General features: G+C 38.9%; 1 protein-coding gene across 2 annotated transcripts in view; it reads right to left on the reverse strand.

Annotated features, from left to right (window-relative positions):
• CTNNA2 (catenin alpha 2) overlaps nucleotides 1-17,272 on the reverse strand; it is a 446,082-nt gene that overhangs the window by 324,022 nt on the left and 104,788 nt on the right. For both annotated transcript variants that reach the window (XM_056490098.1, XM_056490099.1), the window contains exons 4-6: nucleotides 13,181-13,351; nucleotides 9,333-9,448; nucleotides 6,479-6,745 (exon numbers count right to left, since the gene is read on the reverse strand). In XM_056490098.1, coding sequence (XP_056346073.1) covers nucleotides 6,479-6,745; nucleotides 9,333-9,448; nucleotides 13,181-13,351 — 554 coding nt within the window. The remainder of the gene's footprint in view (nucleotides 1-6,478; nucleotides 6,746-9,332; nucleotides 9,449-13,180; nucleotides 13,352-17,272) is intronic.

The following is a 17,272-nucleotide window of genomic DNA, read 5'->3' on the forward strand; positions in this document are numbered from 1 at the left end:
TTTGAAAGGGAAAGACAGGCAGCAGTTGATGTGTTGGCAAAAGGCTCTTTCTACCACCAAAAGAAGTTGCAGCAAAGTGCTGCAGTTAAACTCCAACAAGTATTTTTGATTGCTAAATCTTTACATAATACTTGCTTACTATACAAGAGCATTTCAGGGGGAAAAAATAAATTTATAGACATAAAAAAAATAAACCAGAAGTCCACTAGATGGTGCTCCTATACAGCAAATACAGCTCAGCAGCACCATTCCCACTGCTAAAGGGGAATGAAGGCACTGAGATCCTAATCCAGTTACCCAGGGTGCCTCCCTTCACAGAGATCACATTTTTGCCATGCATTTGCTACCAAAACCCTGACATTTCAGTGCTGTCCCTTGTAGTCTGGAGCTGACCTTTTCCAGAGTAATACATAAACAAGCCCATACATACACAGAAGGGGCTGTAATGGGAAATGCAATAACAACTGAAAGGAAGAGCTTGTTTGGCCCCACAGCATCATCAGGACCCCAAAAATTTACTCTGATTCTTCCTCATTTGAGACATCAGTTCAGCATCCTCAAACACATGGCTCTGCAAACAGGTGAAGCTTTTGGGTTTGGTGTAAAATGCAACATTTTGCTATTAGTTATTATTTTCTTAATATGCAAAGCATGACCAGTCTGATGTTTCCCCACTCTGAGAAGTGCAGAAAGTGCCAAAGTATCTCACTACTACATAGAAGTTTTAGAAACATTGAGGAGCAGCCTGGATACCTTCACACAGGATATGGTTGGATGACTCTCCTGCAGTGTAAAAGCCACTTCAGCTGCACCAGGGACAAAAAAAAACCAAAACAACTTGAACTTGTATTTTGGGGCTCCCAACACAAGAAATTTGTGGATTTGGGGGAATGAGTCTAGATGAGACCCACAAAGGTGATCAGAGGGCTGGAGCCCCTCTGCTCTGAAGCCAGGCTGGGAGTGCTCACCTGGTGAAGAGAAGGGTCCAGGGAGAGCTCAGAGCCCCTTCCAGAGCCTAAAGGGGCTCCAGGAGAGGGACAGGACAAGGGAGAATGACACTTTGGACAGGGCTTGGAGCAAGCTGGCCTAGTGGAAGGTGCCCCTGCTCATGGCAGGAGGTTGGAACAAGATGATCTTTCATGTCCCTTCCTACCCAAACCATTCTGAGATTCTACAATATTTCACCCAAAGCCCCACATAAGGTTACCTGAATTGGCAGCACACTTTCCCCAGTGCATTCCAAATTAAATTCAATACAGAGCTGCTATTATACAGAAATTGCCATTTGCCTGGGCTAGAGCTACTCAAGCTCAACAAGGCTGGTTTCAAATTGCTGTGGGATGTGCAATAATATTTTTGCAATTGTTTCTTATGAATTTCAGTGGCGAAACAAACACATTTCAATTCTTCTTCTGAAGCTCACATTTTGTCCTGTTCTCTGCAGCATTACAAATCACTTCTCCAAAGAACATATTTACAAGCAAATTGCAATTCCATAAATGTTCTGCAAAAATCCATTTTCAAATCATCTAGCAGTTATTTGCCCAAAAAGGAACATTTTAAAGGTAGTCATTTAATGACACAGCATTTTTTCTGTCTGCTACATTTCTGCCACATTTTGATAGCTCTAAACTTTATTACCAAAAAAAAAAAAAAGTAGTCTTTGCTATTGCTGTACCTAGGTACTTTGTCTTTTCAGTTTCTTGGGAATGTTTTCTGCTCATTACACATTTATTAGATCTTTCACTCCATTTAAGGTGCACTGCATTTTCTAGCCATGCAAAATATTCCTAAAGGAGCATGAATGTATTCACAAAATATGTTGTGATAGCCCATTTATTAATTATGAGCTGCATTTAACAGCCTGGTGGACAATGACCAGTGTCATCACACATGTTCTCATCAATGTAGTCATCTCCCAAATAGCTGACTTGCTCTGTTCAAAAATTCATTAAAGATTGAGTTACCCTGCCTGTAATTTCTCAGTTCAAATGCTGCTCATGACAAAAAACAGTACAATTTCAGTAGCCTGGGACATATCCTGAATACATAAATACCTCAAGTACTACAAATCATTTTAACCACCTCTTTTAATTCTGAGTCCATCAAATCATAGAATCATGCCTGAGTTGGAAGGGATCCACAAGGATCAACCAGTCCAACTCCAGGCTCTCCCCAGGACAGCAGAAGTCCCACCCTGTGCCTGGGAGCATGGTCCAAATGTTACTTGAGCTCTGGCAGGTTTGGTGCTGTGACCACTTCCCCTTATAATCCTTTCAATTCCTTTATAAACCAGATTATTTTCATACTCAGAAATCAGAGAGTAAAGGGGGTGACCTGCAGACTCACAAGTTCAAGATGTAACAAGGACCAACACTGCTGGACAGCAATTTTAGAGACAAAATACAGAGAAACAATAAATACAATATTCAAAAAGATAAAAAATTATAAAACATCAGATAAAAAAACATCAGCTATAGGACTTGCCTGTTTGGACTAATATATATTAAAACTAAACTTTACATATTTATTTTAAGAAATAAAATATCATTTTATTCTATTGCTAGAAGTAGAACTTGCACACACAAACAGAAAAGACAGGGAGAAAAGTCAGCTAAGCCATCTCATCAGTTCTTTCTGCAGCAATACAGGAAGCAACAGATATTTGCTTTTGGCAACCATGGAGAAAAGGGGTTTTGGTCCTTTTTCCCTTTAGATATCTTCTCCTCCCCTCTCTAAGTCAGAGGTTTTATAAATTCTATTTAATTTTATTGGAGATAATTCAAGCCTTCCTTCAAACACAGGAATAAACCTTTCTATGGAGTTATGTGCATGCATAGTAAACAGCTTTATATTTACAACACCATTACACCCACACTCCCAGCACTGTACAAGAATGATTACCCTCATTTTTCATACCCAAATCTAAAGGAAATTATTTAGAATTGCTTAAAATGTAAAGCATTATAGGTTACACAGTCTGAAACCCCATGAATTTGAATTTCCACTGTGATTAGCACTTCTGAGGTGTTGTCAGCACATCCCTCTGACACAGCTACACTCTTTGGTACTCAGGAATTGCAATCCCAGTCCATATTCTGAGAGGAGGCACCCTCCTACTCACCAGAGATCCCAAGTGCCCAGTAAATCCTATTTTTGCCTGGCACTGCCCCCCCTCTAGTCCATCATGGAGAACACATTCCCCACCAATCTGTGCAGCCCTTGCTGTGGAACAGACAATCATGGAATCACAGAATTACTTGAATTGGAAAAGCCCTCTTGGATCACTGAGTCCAACTCCAAGGCCACCAATAACTCCTGTCCCCAAATGCCACATCCCCATGGCTTTTAAATTCCCCCAGGTTTGGGGACTCCACCACTGTCCTGGGCAGCTGTGCCAGGGCTGGACAAGACTTTGGGTGAAGAAAACTTCCCTGACATCCAATCTGAACCTCCCCTGCCCAGCCTGAGGCCGTTCCCTCTCCTCCTGTCCCTGTTCCCAGAGCCCGACTCCCCAGTGTCCCCTCCTGTCAGGGAGTTGTGCAGAGCCACAAGGTCCCCCCTGATCCCCCTTTTCTCCAGGCTGAGCCCCTTTCCAGCTCCCTCAGCTGCTCCATTCCCTTTCCCAGCTCCATTTCTTTCCCTGGACAAAATGATTTATTTCCTTTCTTTATTTCTAGATATAAATTTATATTTTTACATCCACATCTATTTTTACCCTTTTGCAGTTACCAGAAGCACATTGGTGTCGATGCCATTATCTTCATCTCAGTTTTCAACCAGCACAGTTTCCTGGTCCTTCTCATTGCATTTCTTCTCTCTCAATAATTCATTCTCTTTTTTCTCCACCTCCCCAGCACACTCCAGTTTGATGTGTAGATCCTGTCTTTGCTGCACACCATGAGGGCCATAAATCCACCCCACATTTAACATGTGCCAACACAGCTGTCCCTCAATAACCAGAACAGATGAGATCAAAATTACAATTTCCTGAGTGAAAACAGGGCCTTTTCTGGGTTCACAGTAAGTTCTTCAAAAATTTCTATGCAACTTCCATAAATTTGGCCAAATATGAGGAGAAAATAAACTGTGCACCCCCATTTGCATTTTGAAATATGTCATAAGCATAAAATATATAATTTATTGTTAAAATTTGGCATAAGTAAACCCAGGAATACCCATTTTTAAATGATCTAAGATTAAAGCAGCAACAATAAAGGACAAAGCAACAAGGCACTAAACACGTTCTTTTGTCATCAATCAACTTCGAATAGGACTTTAAAGGAAAAAATCTACTAAGGAACAGATTTGTGAGCTCTCCTTATTTCTATATAAATTATCTCTGAGAAGCAATAAATGACAATTTTACTGTTTATAACTCACAAGTGACTGTACAGAACCCCCCCAATGTGTAGAGTGTGACAATTATCAAAAGACCTAGTTAAATACAATGGCTGTGCTTCAAATAGGTAGAATAATTATTTTATTCCATGTGATGATATTTTGACTGAGAAAATGTTCAAATTATTCACACTGCAGTTATTTTGAAGTGCTCAGCCACAGAACACTGATTCTGAAATTTGAAATAATGAAAACTGAGAAGTTTTAAAAATTATGGAAAAAGCCTGTAAACTTATTTTTAATACAGAACAGTCATCTTGGCATATAATGTAGGGTTTAGAAAGCACTTCATACCAAATGCAAACTGATCTCAATTAACATGACTGAGACTGTAAAAATAAATATTCTGTAAAATTATTTTTATTAGAAAATACAAAGTTTGTTTCTCTTGCTGAAGTAAAATACTGCCACCATAAAAGCAAGGTTTTTTTCTCCACCACCTTTTTACTCACTAGATAGTTTCACTAGACTGGTAATATTGCTTGTTTTCTTGCTTGTAAAACAAAGGAAAATTCACAATCATCCTGCCATCACCAGCTATAAATTTTGACTTTCCCTGGAGGTTAGGGAAAGTCATCTTTGTTGCAAAATTAGGTGTGAATAAATCTCATTCAACAGTTAAGCAGTGAGTTAGAAAGTGAATAAGACAATTGTTTCAGTCTCTGCATCACTGTAAGTCAATGAGAAAGAGGGAATTCCCCAAAAAGGCTGTTTTTTCCCCACATAATTATGATCAGAACACACTACTATGGCTACACATCTCCCACACACATGCATGGCTCCTGCAACATCACAGAAAGTGGAAAAGACTTTACCTGAGGAGAAAAAGGATGAAAATTCTCATAGAGCAGGGGACAATATCTGATGTCTCGCACAATCTTCACTACATTTATTTTGACTAAGCACAACGACTCTTTGCATTGAACAGCAGCCTTTTTTCCAGAAGGCAGCAGCAGCATCATCAGTTTGGGACTGAGAAGTCACATGTTTTCTGTCCCTGCTTGTCAAACCTTTGCTGTCCATAATGTGCAAAGTCCCACACAAAGCCAGAGCACCATCAGACACACAGGGATATTATTCCAAGGATTTTACCAACCAGGGACCTGAGAGGGCCCTGAAAACCCTGAGGAATTCCTTAAATCTTAACCCACAGTAATTGTGCAGGAAAAACCACAGATGTAAGAATGGATGGAGGAGACAAGCCCAGTCCAACATGAGATGAACCACCTGCACTAGATCTCCACTTCCAGCCCCAAATGCAGCAGGACTGAGCAGCTCCTGATTGCATGTGACAGATGCTGGGATTGTGTCTTAATCAAAGTGAAAAGGACACCATTCCCCAATAATAACTTCAACTTTGCCTCAAGTCAAAATGAGAGACGAAAATATTGTCAGAGACTGTCCCCAGCAACCTTTTTGTTCACTGCCTGAAGAACAATACTCACATGTGAGATAGGAAGAAATCATCAGACAGGACTGCTAATGAAATTAAGAGCTAAACAATTAGCTGCCAGGAAAGCTGCTTAAGCAGAACTGTATCTATTGCTGGAACAGAGGCTGCAGCACTTTGCCCACAGCTGAACTGACTGCTATCAACTCTGTTTGAAAGATGCTTTTTCCATGCATTTGATTAACATAATTCATGATTCAAGTTGAATGTTAATGTTCCCAAGACACCAAGCTCCATCACCATCTTCATTTTTTTTGTCATTCTTCCTGACTTACTAGACAGACATTTACTACTCAAGTAACCCCAGATCTTGGTCACACAACTAAACTGTCTGATTAATCAGACTTTGCATTTTCTAGAACCATGTAGTGGGATTTGTCAAGGATCCTAAGGATAACAAGAACTTATTTTTCTCCAGCCACTGCATCTGAACACAAATAACTCCTTGTAATTCCAGTCCATTAGCAGCAAGCAACTATTCCTCACTAAAACAAACACAAATCGATGTCTGCCCTTTGCCTCTGCAGTTTGAGGAAATGGATGTGAATGAAAAGGGGAATTTGAGCCCCGTACAAGAACAATTTAGTTAAAAGCTCTGTAGATTTTCCACATTCTGCTGATACTCACATCAAACTCATTGAGAGCAGCAGCGAGCTCTCCTATGCCAGTGTGGCCCTTGTTCTCGTCGGTGGGCGAGGTGGCCTGGGCAGCATTGGAGATGCCAGCAATCGCCTCCTGCACTTGTTTGAAGACGTAGTCCCTGTTGGCCCTGGTGGCCGCCACGTCGGGGTGGCGGAGGAAGGCCTGCGAGGCCGTGTACAGCATGGTGGCGTTCTTCTTCAGAGCCCCGCGCGCCGCCGCCATCTCGTCCCTGCAGTGGGGGTCCTTCAGCTCCTGCATGGAGACACACAGCTTCAGAGCTGGCAACAAAAGGTTGGTGTTAGAATGTACTGCCTTGGGCACCCAGGCACGAACACTTGTGGTGGTTATGTCCAGATGGACATGACTAGTGTCACCTGCAGTCCTTATCTGCAAACTCTACATGCCTTCCTCACAACTCTCACAGACCTCTCTTGGGTAACTCTGACTCCTTCTCTTACAGACAGCTTCACACAATACTGATTCCTTCTCATAGCAGTGACTCCTTCTTTCCACCCTGCATGACTGGCTAACCCCAAGCTGTTCCTTTCCCAGCTACCTCACCCTGTCTGTCCGTCTCACAGCATCTTCTTACCTCGCCTGTCCCTTGCACAACTGCATGTCCCTTCCTCCTCCCAGCACAGCCAGCAGACTCCTTCTCTTACTCCAAAAAACTCTCAGTCTCATGCTCCAACTCAAATTGCAAGTGCCTGTAACCTGAAGCCACCTTCCTCACTCTCTGATACCCCCCCAAGCTGATTGGGCAGACTCAGGTGTTTTCACTCCTTGGTAATCAGTACAGCTGCAAGTCATTGGCAAAGATTCCCTCCTGCACTGTCCTTTCAGTCTAGTTTCCCACAAATGCCATGAGTGGTTTGGTAGAGATGGAATCAATGGTAGAACCCACACAGATCACTGAAAGGATTCCACTCTTGCCCAAGGAAATGGAGTCTTTCCATGTCACTACAGCTGTCACATTCTACTCACCGTATCTTACCAAAGCCTCACTTCCCTTCTGCAAAAGCCCATGAAAAATGAACATAAAACTTTCAAAATTACTCTTCCCAAACAACAGGATTCCTTCTGCTGATTCCATAACAGCAACACAAGTGCAACACTCCTGTTACAGCAAGTGCCTTCTTATTCTAATTACTACACCCATTTGTTTTGCAAAATTGTCATAAGGTAGACCTTTAAAAATCAAAATAAAAGTATAAGATAGATGAATATCACAGTATCAAATAATTAACTAGCTAGGAAAAATCATCCAACTTTGAGATCATCCAGTCTAACCTATGACTTAACACCATATGGTTTTAACTCTTAAAGATCTACTAAATACACCTCTCAATATTTCTATTTTCTTCCTTTCATATTTTGCTCTATTACTCATATCAATTAGAGTTTGCATATTTAGAATATCATGACAGATACTTTCTTTTGTTTCCCCTGACAACAAGAATCAGATATTGCACAATATGTTATAAGAATTACACATTATTGTTATTTATCCCATGATTTTTGTTTTTTAGTTATAGTGTATATCATACTGTCCGTGGAAGCCTTACAAACATTAAGACAGCCTAACAACATTCATAAGGAATAACAAAACATTATTACTTCTATTTTAAAACTGTGAACAAACAAACCAGTAGGGAGAGTTGAATTGTTTATTTATGTTCATACATGGAACCTATTGCCAACACTAAAAAAGGATCCAGATATTCTGGATTTAAAGGTTCTACCCACTGATTAATTTCAGTCACATGTGGCTGACAGGTAACAGTCTTCAGAGAGATTTTTTTGCCATATTCTTGCATATTCAATGAGAATTTAAGACATACAAACATTCATTAACTTTCACATTTTTCTTTTTCCCATATCTGCATCTCTATTTCCACAGGGGAAATGTCTGAATGTACAGAAGATTAGATTCTGCATTTTTAATTTATTTGCCTTAGATGGTTTGCTTTTCTGCAGTCCTGCAAGGAGCAGGGAGATGGGCTTGATGATCCTTACAGGTCTTCAACTTGAGATATTCAATGATTCAATTTCAGTGTAACTCTGAAAATGCTATTTTTCATAAGAAAGCCCCACAATCAGGATTCAGAAGGAAATTGTCATTGCTGCAATTCAAAGAAATAAGGTAAGCAGGTGGATGAACATGGAAAGCCAGCTTTCCAAATGCAGTGCAATGCAGTACAAAGATGGCACATCCTTGAATTATTGGTGGTATTCAAATATAATTGAAGTTGGAGAGACCTTATACAACTCTACAGTGTCTTGAAAGAAACAGGATTCAGAGGAAAGTTATCTTTATTGCAAAGTTGTACAATGACCAGCCATGAATAAATGTTATTGTGACTTTCTGTTCTCCTTTTCAGCTGCCCTAGGAATGAATAAATTGATAAATTAATATTAAAAAAAACATTTGAAAATTATTAATAATGGTTTTAAGCACAAAGTAGATTTCTGTTCCTCCTGAACTTGAATTATACTGAACTAGCAAACAGCTCATGCTTTACCAGCTGTCAGAGTGACCTGAAATCTGCATAGGTTAGAATTAAATGGGAATAATCACCAAATTAAAACTATCCTTAACCTCCTGAATCACTTCCCTTTTCACCCTTCAATCTGTTACTAATTGAAGCCTCTTGGAAGGTACTCTTAAAGAAATGGCACTTCTGAAAAATGTCATCACATTCAAAAATAATGAGTGTGATTAAATTATAGACCATGACATAGCAATTAATGGTCCATTGTACATTTTAAACCAGACTTGGACATAAAACACAAGAACTTCAGAATGAAGATGGACTCTTCCAACCACTGCTGTACTCACCTGCTGTCTCCTTGCAGCGACATAGTTCAGTTTCACCATTTCCTTCCCAAACTCCTTGAAGCGATTGGCTAAGTCCTGCTCATTCGTTGCATTTTTCACAGCTTCCAGTGCCTCCTCTACCTGCAACACAATAAATCAGCTCTGTCAGCATTTTAATGACAAAGCCTGTGACTATTCCACCCAATACTCTGTCTTACATGGACCCAATTTAGGTTTCACATCCATCACTGTACAGAAGCTTTAGGAGAGTCCCATGAACTTTAATTAAGTTTTTAATAGAGCAGCTGTCACTCTGCATTACTGTCCACTTACTGTGCTTTGGGATCATGTAAAACTAATGTTAAAGATGTCATTGTATTAATTTCCCTGCTCACATTTATCAGATGAAATATTTAATATCTGAGGAGTTTAAAGCAAAATACATGAGTTTGTTTTAATGTGTGGCACAGGCTTTATAGGAAAACAAAGCAAGTTAGCAGTTCTGGACAAGAAACATTTAAAAAGGAAATTCAAATTAACCATTAAAGTTTAAATTTACCCTGATAAATCCAAAACACTCTGTGAAACAAATGATAGCTTCAACCCAGAATATTTATAGTATTTATTTTTTTTTCTCAGCTCTGATCTTTCCTTCTTCAGTTATTTAACAATGAGGAAAGAAAAGACACACTTGCACTTGTTCAGTGATGCTGTAGCTATCAGACAAAGATATACCCACAGTTATACCCACAAGCTGATCCACCAAATGTATTATGAACCTTTACCTAATGCAAAGCAAGAAAAACTATCTGAAGGGATAAAATGCTCTTTCCATGCAATAAGCAAAGGAAACATTACTGTGACTAGATGAGAATTCAAAGTTGTACTTCTTTCCCTCACAAGATAAAAACACAATTCCAAGCAAAAACATTGAGAACTGAAAAGATGCTACTGATCCTTCTTGCTGGAAGCTGGTGTTCAGCTAAAAGCTGCAGTTCAGAAGAACATGCATAACAAACATTCCCCTCAAAAGGCTCATTGGGATGGGCACAAGCTCCTGTGCACGAGCAGAGGTTTGCAGCTCTCCAAACACTGCTGGGAATCAGTACATTCAGCAGTAACTGGTATCTAATATTTTAGAAAGGCACAATTATGTGCAAAACCTGTCTTTTTATTGCTTGAGTTGCTCTGTGTTTTCCTATTACTGACAGGGTATATTTTCATTTTGAGCTTTTACCTACTTACTGCAGATTTGCAAATTACAGGGCAGTAGAGTAGCAAACTCATACATTTCTATTGGAAAATGCATAATTCAAGAACATAAATTCATGGCTGTTACTTTGGAAATTATAAACCAAGTTCTGCCAATTTACAAGCTACAGCACATTCAGAATCCCAGCTAGCTCTTCTTTTACTCTTAAGGAGAACAGAATTTTTAAGAAATGAACTGACTCCCTTACCATTAGCACAAATTGCAAAACATCATTTGTATTAAATAATTTGCTCTTGCAGAATTTCTTGCAAAATACACACATTTTCCTTTTTTTATCCAGAAAACATTTACATTAAATACCTGAAAGTTTCATTTTTATTATGTTTGTAATGCCAAGCACAGGCATGACAAACTGATACACGTTTTTCTAAGTCCTGCTCCATATTAAATAGAATTCTTGAAAAATTTGTCAGAGATTCCACTCTGATAATCAGATTTCAAAGGATGCTGATCCTACTCTATCATGTCAGTCAAGGCTCAAGACCACAGATTCCAAAATGAAGAAATCAGTTATGAGAAACACTAGAAAGGACAAGAGCATGAGCTCTTTTTTAATGATATTTTATTATTACCATTTCTTTTTTACTAATTCATACTGGAGTGAGTTCTCCATCCTTGAGAAAACACAAAACAGATCTGTTCCTCTGATTAACTAGCCTTGAGTCAATTAAAATAGATCTATAATTCTCTGTGAGCATGACCACATACTATAATGGCACATGGTTTTTTAATGTGTTACAAAAGTTTCTGCAATAACCATTATTTCTAATTTTAGCAGTGCAAAAGATAACCTGAATGCAATGACCAAGAGTCCTTCCAGAAAGCACCTGCATATATTGCCTCTAAAACACTAATTAAAATGCACCCTTTCCTGGGAAGCCTTTGACAAGCTTTCAGAGAAAACTGATTACAGCACAATTCAGCATAAATCAGACTTCATTACTCTGACATGCAGAATTATTTTAGTTCATTAATTTTATGGGTAACTCACACAAGTCTTTGAAGGTTACCTTTGAGACAATAGAAGAGCTGTTCCTTCATCAATTTTGTATAGTATAACTTCCCCCCCAGTAATTCATTTGTCTAAAAGCAGTTAGCATTGTAAAGTGGTAAAATAAGGATGTTTACATGCTTAATCCTCAGATATAAATTACCCTTTTTAACATGAAAATAAAGTCACAGTTAAGATCCTTATGTTGAATTTTGCTGTAAACAACCAGAGATTGCTGACTTCTGAAACAGAACTTGTAATACCATTAGATCAATGCAGAGGTTACAAACCATTCTGCCAGACACAGCCCTTGCAAATCTGGGGTGCAAACTGTGCAAGTAAATACACCCACTTACAAACCAGCACTGGACATTTGTATTTTACATAACAGAGTACTCTGCTGCAAAAGAAATCTCAGATGGGAGAACAGAATTTCTCATTGCCTGTAAAAGAGCTTGAATACAAATTTTCCTCATAATGTCCAGGAAAAAAACTGCTGTTTGTGATATTCGAGTGTTGGCCTTGCTAGGAAAGGACAATTTGAATTACAGTTCCATGGAGCATTATAGAGAGGAAGAATTAAAAGCATATTGGAGAGAAACACTGCTTACACTGCACATAACCAGAGCCACGTGCTGACAATTCTGAGAGCAGCATTTTATTCATTACAGCAGAACTCACTAGAACCTGTGCTGAAAAATCGGCCTCTTTCCTTATGAAAACTGTTTTCCAGCTATTCAGGTTATCTGCACAGTTTGCAAGTTGAAAGGTTCTCACTGTTTTTTCAGATCATGAGGTTGTTGTACAGTTACACAGTCAAAAAGATGAATTTAAATAAATAGGAGAAAAAAAAAAAAGAAAATACTTTTTTAACAGTTACTAGTAAGAAGATACTCATCATTTCCTCTGTTAAACTCACACATGCACTCTGTAGGCTTTAAATAGTCTGTGTATGATTTTCTGCAAAATTTGGTTTTGTTTCAGAGGTTTTTGATGATTTCTTTCTGCAATAAAAATGTAACAGCGCAACAGCTAGGGAGGGTGGAAAAATACATTTCCTAGTTTCAACTGAAAATATTTTTAATACTCCTGTATAAAAATGTGATTGGTGGTGGTCAAAAGTGAATATAAATCTGTCCAAACTATCTGGTAATCTTTAATTCCTCTTTATTTCTTGATTAGATGAATTTTTGATTTGGATCTCTCCAAATTGAACATTCAATTTTTAGATATATTAACAGAAAGAGAAAAATAAGAAGAGTAGACAATTATAGTGCCTAAACTGTGCCAGGAAACAAAAAATCCTGGGAAAGTAACTGGGATAAGATGTGAGGGGAGCAAATGCTTCAGTTCAGGTCGGAGAGCTGTTTAACAGCAGTATTGGGCTGGTCAGTGAAGACAGCTCACAAATTTTGCTTTCAGAGTTCAAATACAAATTTCTGCAGAATCAGAAAATGAATGAGAAATGTGGTAACTCCCACCTCCGACCGGCACTTTGAGAGAGCCACGTGGAGAGTCAGGAATGCGCACAGCTCCCTTCCTAACTGATTCATCCCGTTTTTCCACGCCCAAAGCGCACCAGGCCAAGAGAGAAGGTGAGGACACCTACGATTTTGAGGTGTGAGAGCAGCCTCATGACGTCAGCCATGTCGGCCAGGATGAGCAGGCGCGTGACGGCCGAGAGCAGCGCGCGGGCGGCGCGCACCATGGTGCCGCGCTTCACCGACGAGCAGGGGTCGTCCGCGAACTCCGACGAGGCGACGCGCATCGTCTCTCCTGCGGGGACACAAACACCTCGGTTAGCTGTCAGCAATGGGTTTTGTCTTTCCAGAAGGTATAAAGATGAGCTGAGTGCTGTTGGGGAAAGAAACAGACAACTACAAAACCCTTGGGTTGGAACGGGACTTAAAGCCCAACTTGTTCAACCCTTCCACTGTCCCAGGTTGTTCCAAGCTCCATCCAGCCTGGCCTTGGACACTGCCAGGGATCCAGACACAGCCACAGCTTCTCTAGGCACCTTGTTCCAGGGCCTCAGCATCCTCACAGGCAAGAATTCGTTCCCAATATCCCACCTAACCCTGCACCATGGTAGTTTGAAGCCATTCCCCTTGTCCTGTCACTCCATGCCTTGCTCCCAGTCCCTCTCCACCTCTCCTAGAGCCCCTTTAGGCACTGGAAGGTCTCCCTGGAGCCTTCTCTTTTCCAAGCTGAACCACTCCACCTCTCCCAGCCTGGCTATGATTCACAGATTTTATACTGACCCAACTTCTGCCGTTGTTAAAAAAAATCCTGTTTGTCTCCAGTGGAGAATCTCAAAAAGAAAGTACTTCTAATGTAAAATCAAAGCATATTTACATTGCTTATAAGGCCATTACAACAACATTAAAAAAAATCCCAGATGGCAAAACTTCCCTTAAGACAATGCAAATAGTTGGGGAGAGATTTAAGATGGCCACAGTGATTGATTCCCATCAGAACTCTTTTCCTTATTATATTTACCATTAGGATTGTATGTTCAAATTATAATTTGCAAGCAGTGCATCTTGGATCATAAGCTGATAACATGCAACTTCAAAATACAATTCAAGTGGCTCATTTCTAAGGCTACACACTGCTCTTAGCTTTCCATAAGGTTGGCAAAACTTTCTACAAATTTCTTAGGAGACAATTAACAAACAATCATTGCTAGATAAAAAGAAAACAAACCAAATTTCTAAACACATTTAAATGCTATACTGCTCAGAATCACAGAGCTGAAATTCAAAGTAAAACAGAAAATAAGGTTCTGGAGGAGGACCACAGTTTGCTGTCCCCACATTTTACCTGCATGCCAAAAATCACTGAAACTAGGAGCAAGGAATTCTGATGCAGTCAGAAAGATTTTTCTAACACATACTTTAATTCAAAGAGTTGTTTGAAAAATTTATCCACAATTTATCTCTTGGCTGACAGTGTGCTAAAAATTGAGTCTGAAACATTATTATTATTACTATTATTATTATTATTATTATTATTATTATCATCATTATTATTATCATTATTATTATTATGGCTCAAATATTTCATGTAAAAGGAGATATTGAGAGCAACTATGAACAGCTGAGAGCCCAGCATGTGAGCAAGGGTTAGATGTGAGTTTCCTAACTGGGACTTTGATCCCAGTGCAGGACTGGCTTCATCCAACCAGTCTAACATTGTAAGGCATCTTCTTCCCTTCATTATTTAAGGGAAACCAACAATCTCAGCTATAGAGAGTTTGCTCCAAAATGCACTCTTGAAGTACATTGAGCTGATTGAACCCAAGGGGACACAACCAACCACAGGAAATCCCAGCAAGGTTTTCCCTTATTTAAGCTCTAAGTGGGATTCAGATGAGATGGAAGTGATTCCAAGCATCCAGCAGCAAAACTATTGCAAGTAAAAGTATTGCATTTTAGAGAAATCCAAGCTGAAAAGGTAGTCAAAGCAAGCTTTGGATTTTGGAATCAGATGCCTGCAAATTGTTTAATTTCTATTTTGGTGCGGAAGAGATTTTACCGTTTTCTGCCAAATTTGCAGTGTGTAGCTTCAGATAAATATTTATATTGGACTATGAAAGAAATAGTATTTGATAAATGGCCAGTGGCACCAGGAAAGCAAGAAGGAAAATCATATTGTTAGACTTGAATATTCGAGGAGACATCTCTGGCAGAAAGATTTGAAAATCAACACTCAAGGGCAGAGAAAAAATGCAGAGAGGGTCAAAAGGAAACAAAATCAAAAAACCATTAAAAGAGTTTGGATTAGATATTTAACCTTAGAAAGGCTCACATTAGGTGAAATAAATCTCCAAAATAATTAAGCAAAAATTATTAAATAGACATAATCAAGTAAGCAAACTTAAAAAGTATGAGTATAAACATTCACAGCAGGTTGTTTATAACTTAACAAGATCTAGTAGTTCATAGTTAAGAATCTAATAACCAAAGAAACTAGCAGTATGGGGAGGAAGGCTCTTCTGTTTCAGTGCCAATTAATATATTTTGATCCTTTTACAGCAGTGGTATCAAATTACTCCTAGGTTAAAGGTAACAGTGGAGCGCCAGCTAGCCCAATTATTTTTTAGAGAAACCTTTTTATCTGGAAAAAGTCAATCGTACATTTAGTTATCCATTTCTTTCCAAATTCATTTCAAGTTGTTCTGTAATCTATATTAAATTACTTTCAGTGAAAATTGAGTCGACACAAGAAACACAGACATCTGAAGTCATCAGGTCTGCTTCCTTGCCCCTGCAGTCAGTTGAGTGATAATATAATTAATAACAACCTTAATATGATAATAGCTACACTCATAAACTTATCAAGCTTCCATCTTAGAAACAGCTCAGACATTTAACCCCAATTAATCCTGTGTGAAGTGAGAAACTCACTCCAGAATGAACTCCAGAATCTGACAGGTTCTTTTCATTAGTCACTTTAATGCCATACTGTCTGTATTTGTAGACAATTTAAACCCATTTCTTCTCAAGCCCCATTTGTCCTTCAGTTTCACTATGTTCTTCTTCCACTCTTGTCTCTGTTGTCCCTTTCTGACTTTGTGCATTTTTGTGAGGACTCCTGACAGATTAAAGGCAGTTCTTCATTGCCTCTAATTGCACACAATATCCATTTCTGTAATGATTACAGCAGCCCCATGAAACAATTCTGCTTCTGGAGTACAAATGATAAGAACTGCAGGTTTCTAGGACCACTTGCAGATATGAGAAATACTCATGAAATCCCAGAATATCTTGGGTTGGAACTGTAGGGATCAATCACTGAGTCCCACTCCTGGCCCTACACAGGACATTCCAACAATCCCACCATGTCCCCAGAGCTTAATAATTGCAAAATTCTATCAACAGATGATTGCAAAGGACATCAAAAAAGGGCTACAGGATAAGGTAAAACATCTACCTGTGAGGAAAGGATTGAACCAAGGATTTCAATGGCTAATAGACAGAAGAAATGTCATTTTTCCAAAGCCTTGAAGTGTTTATTAAGAGATAGAAGATGGGCACAGAGCAGCAATCTAGAGAACAGCTGGGATCAGTAGGGAATGCTGACAATACACCAAACACCTGGAAATAATTACCAGAACAATGACAAATTGATTGGATGCACCACTCCTGAACAGGCCTCAAATGTAAGAAATTAATAAAGCTACAGTCCAATTAATCCACTTCTTTCAGATTTTTCCTTTTGTTCTACATGTCCAAGATTAAAAACAGAACAACTGATCCATGACAGAATGGAAGTAATTTAGAGTGCTCTCCTTGTAATTAGAGCCAAAGCACCGTTATGAAGCTATCCTAAATTATAATATATAGACCCAAACTGATTTGCAGATTCCATATAAAAAAGTGATGATGATATGATAGATTTCAACAACCCATAATTGTTAATAAGGTATATTTAAATTACATAAGCAGTTTTTAATCCTTTCATCACAGATGTTGTCTTGTTAAGAAACAAAAGCAAACCCTTCAGGATGCAAAAATCTGCAATTTTATCCCCCTTGGATTTGTCTAGAAATTCATCAAATAGAGTAGAATCACTCACTTTCAATCTCAGCATATATCTGAACAGTCAATTTTAGGAATAATGACCTTAATCTGGTTTTGGATGGTTGGTTTCTCACTGTCCATATTCCTCCTACACCTTATTAATCCACTGATT

This window comes from Oenanthe melanoleuca, chromosome 4 (assembly GCF_029582105.1).
Source record: "Oenanthe melanoleuca isolate GR-GAL-2019-014 chromosome 4, OMel1.0, whole genome shotgun sequence".
Taxonomy (NCBI): Eukaryota; Metazoa; Chordata; class Aves; order Passeriformes; family Muscicapidae; genus Oenanthe; species Oenanthe melanoleuca.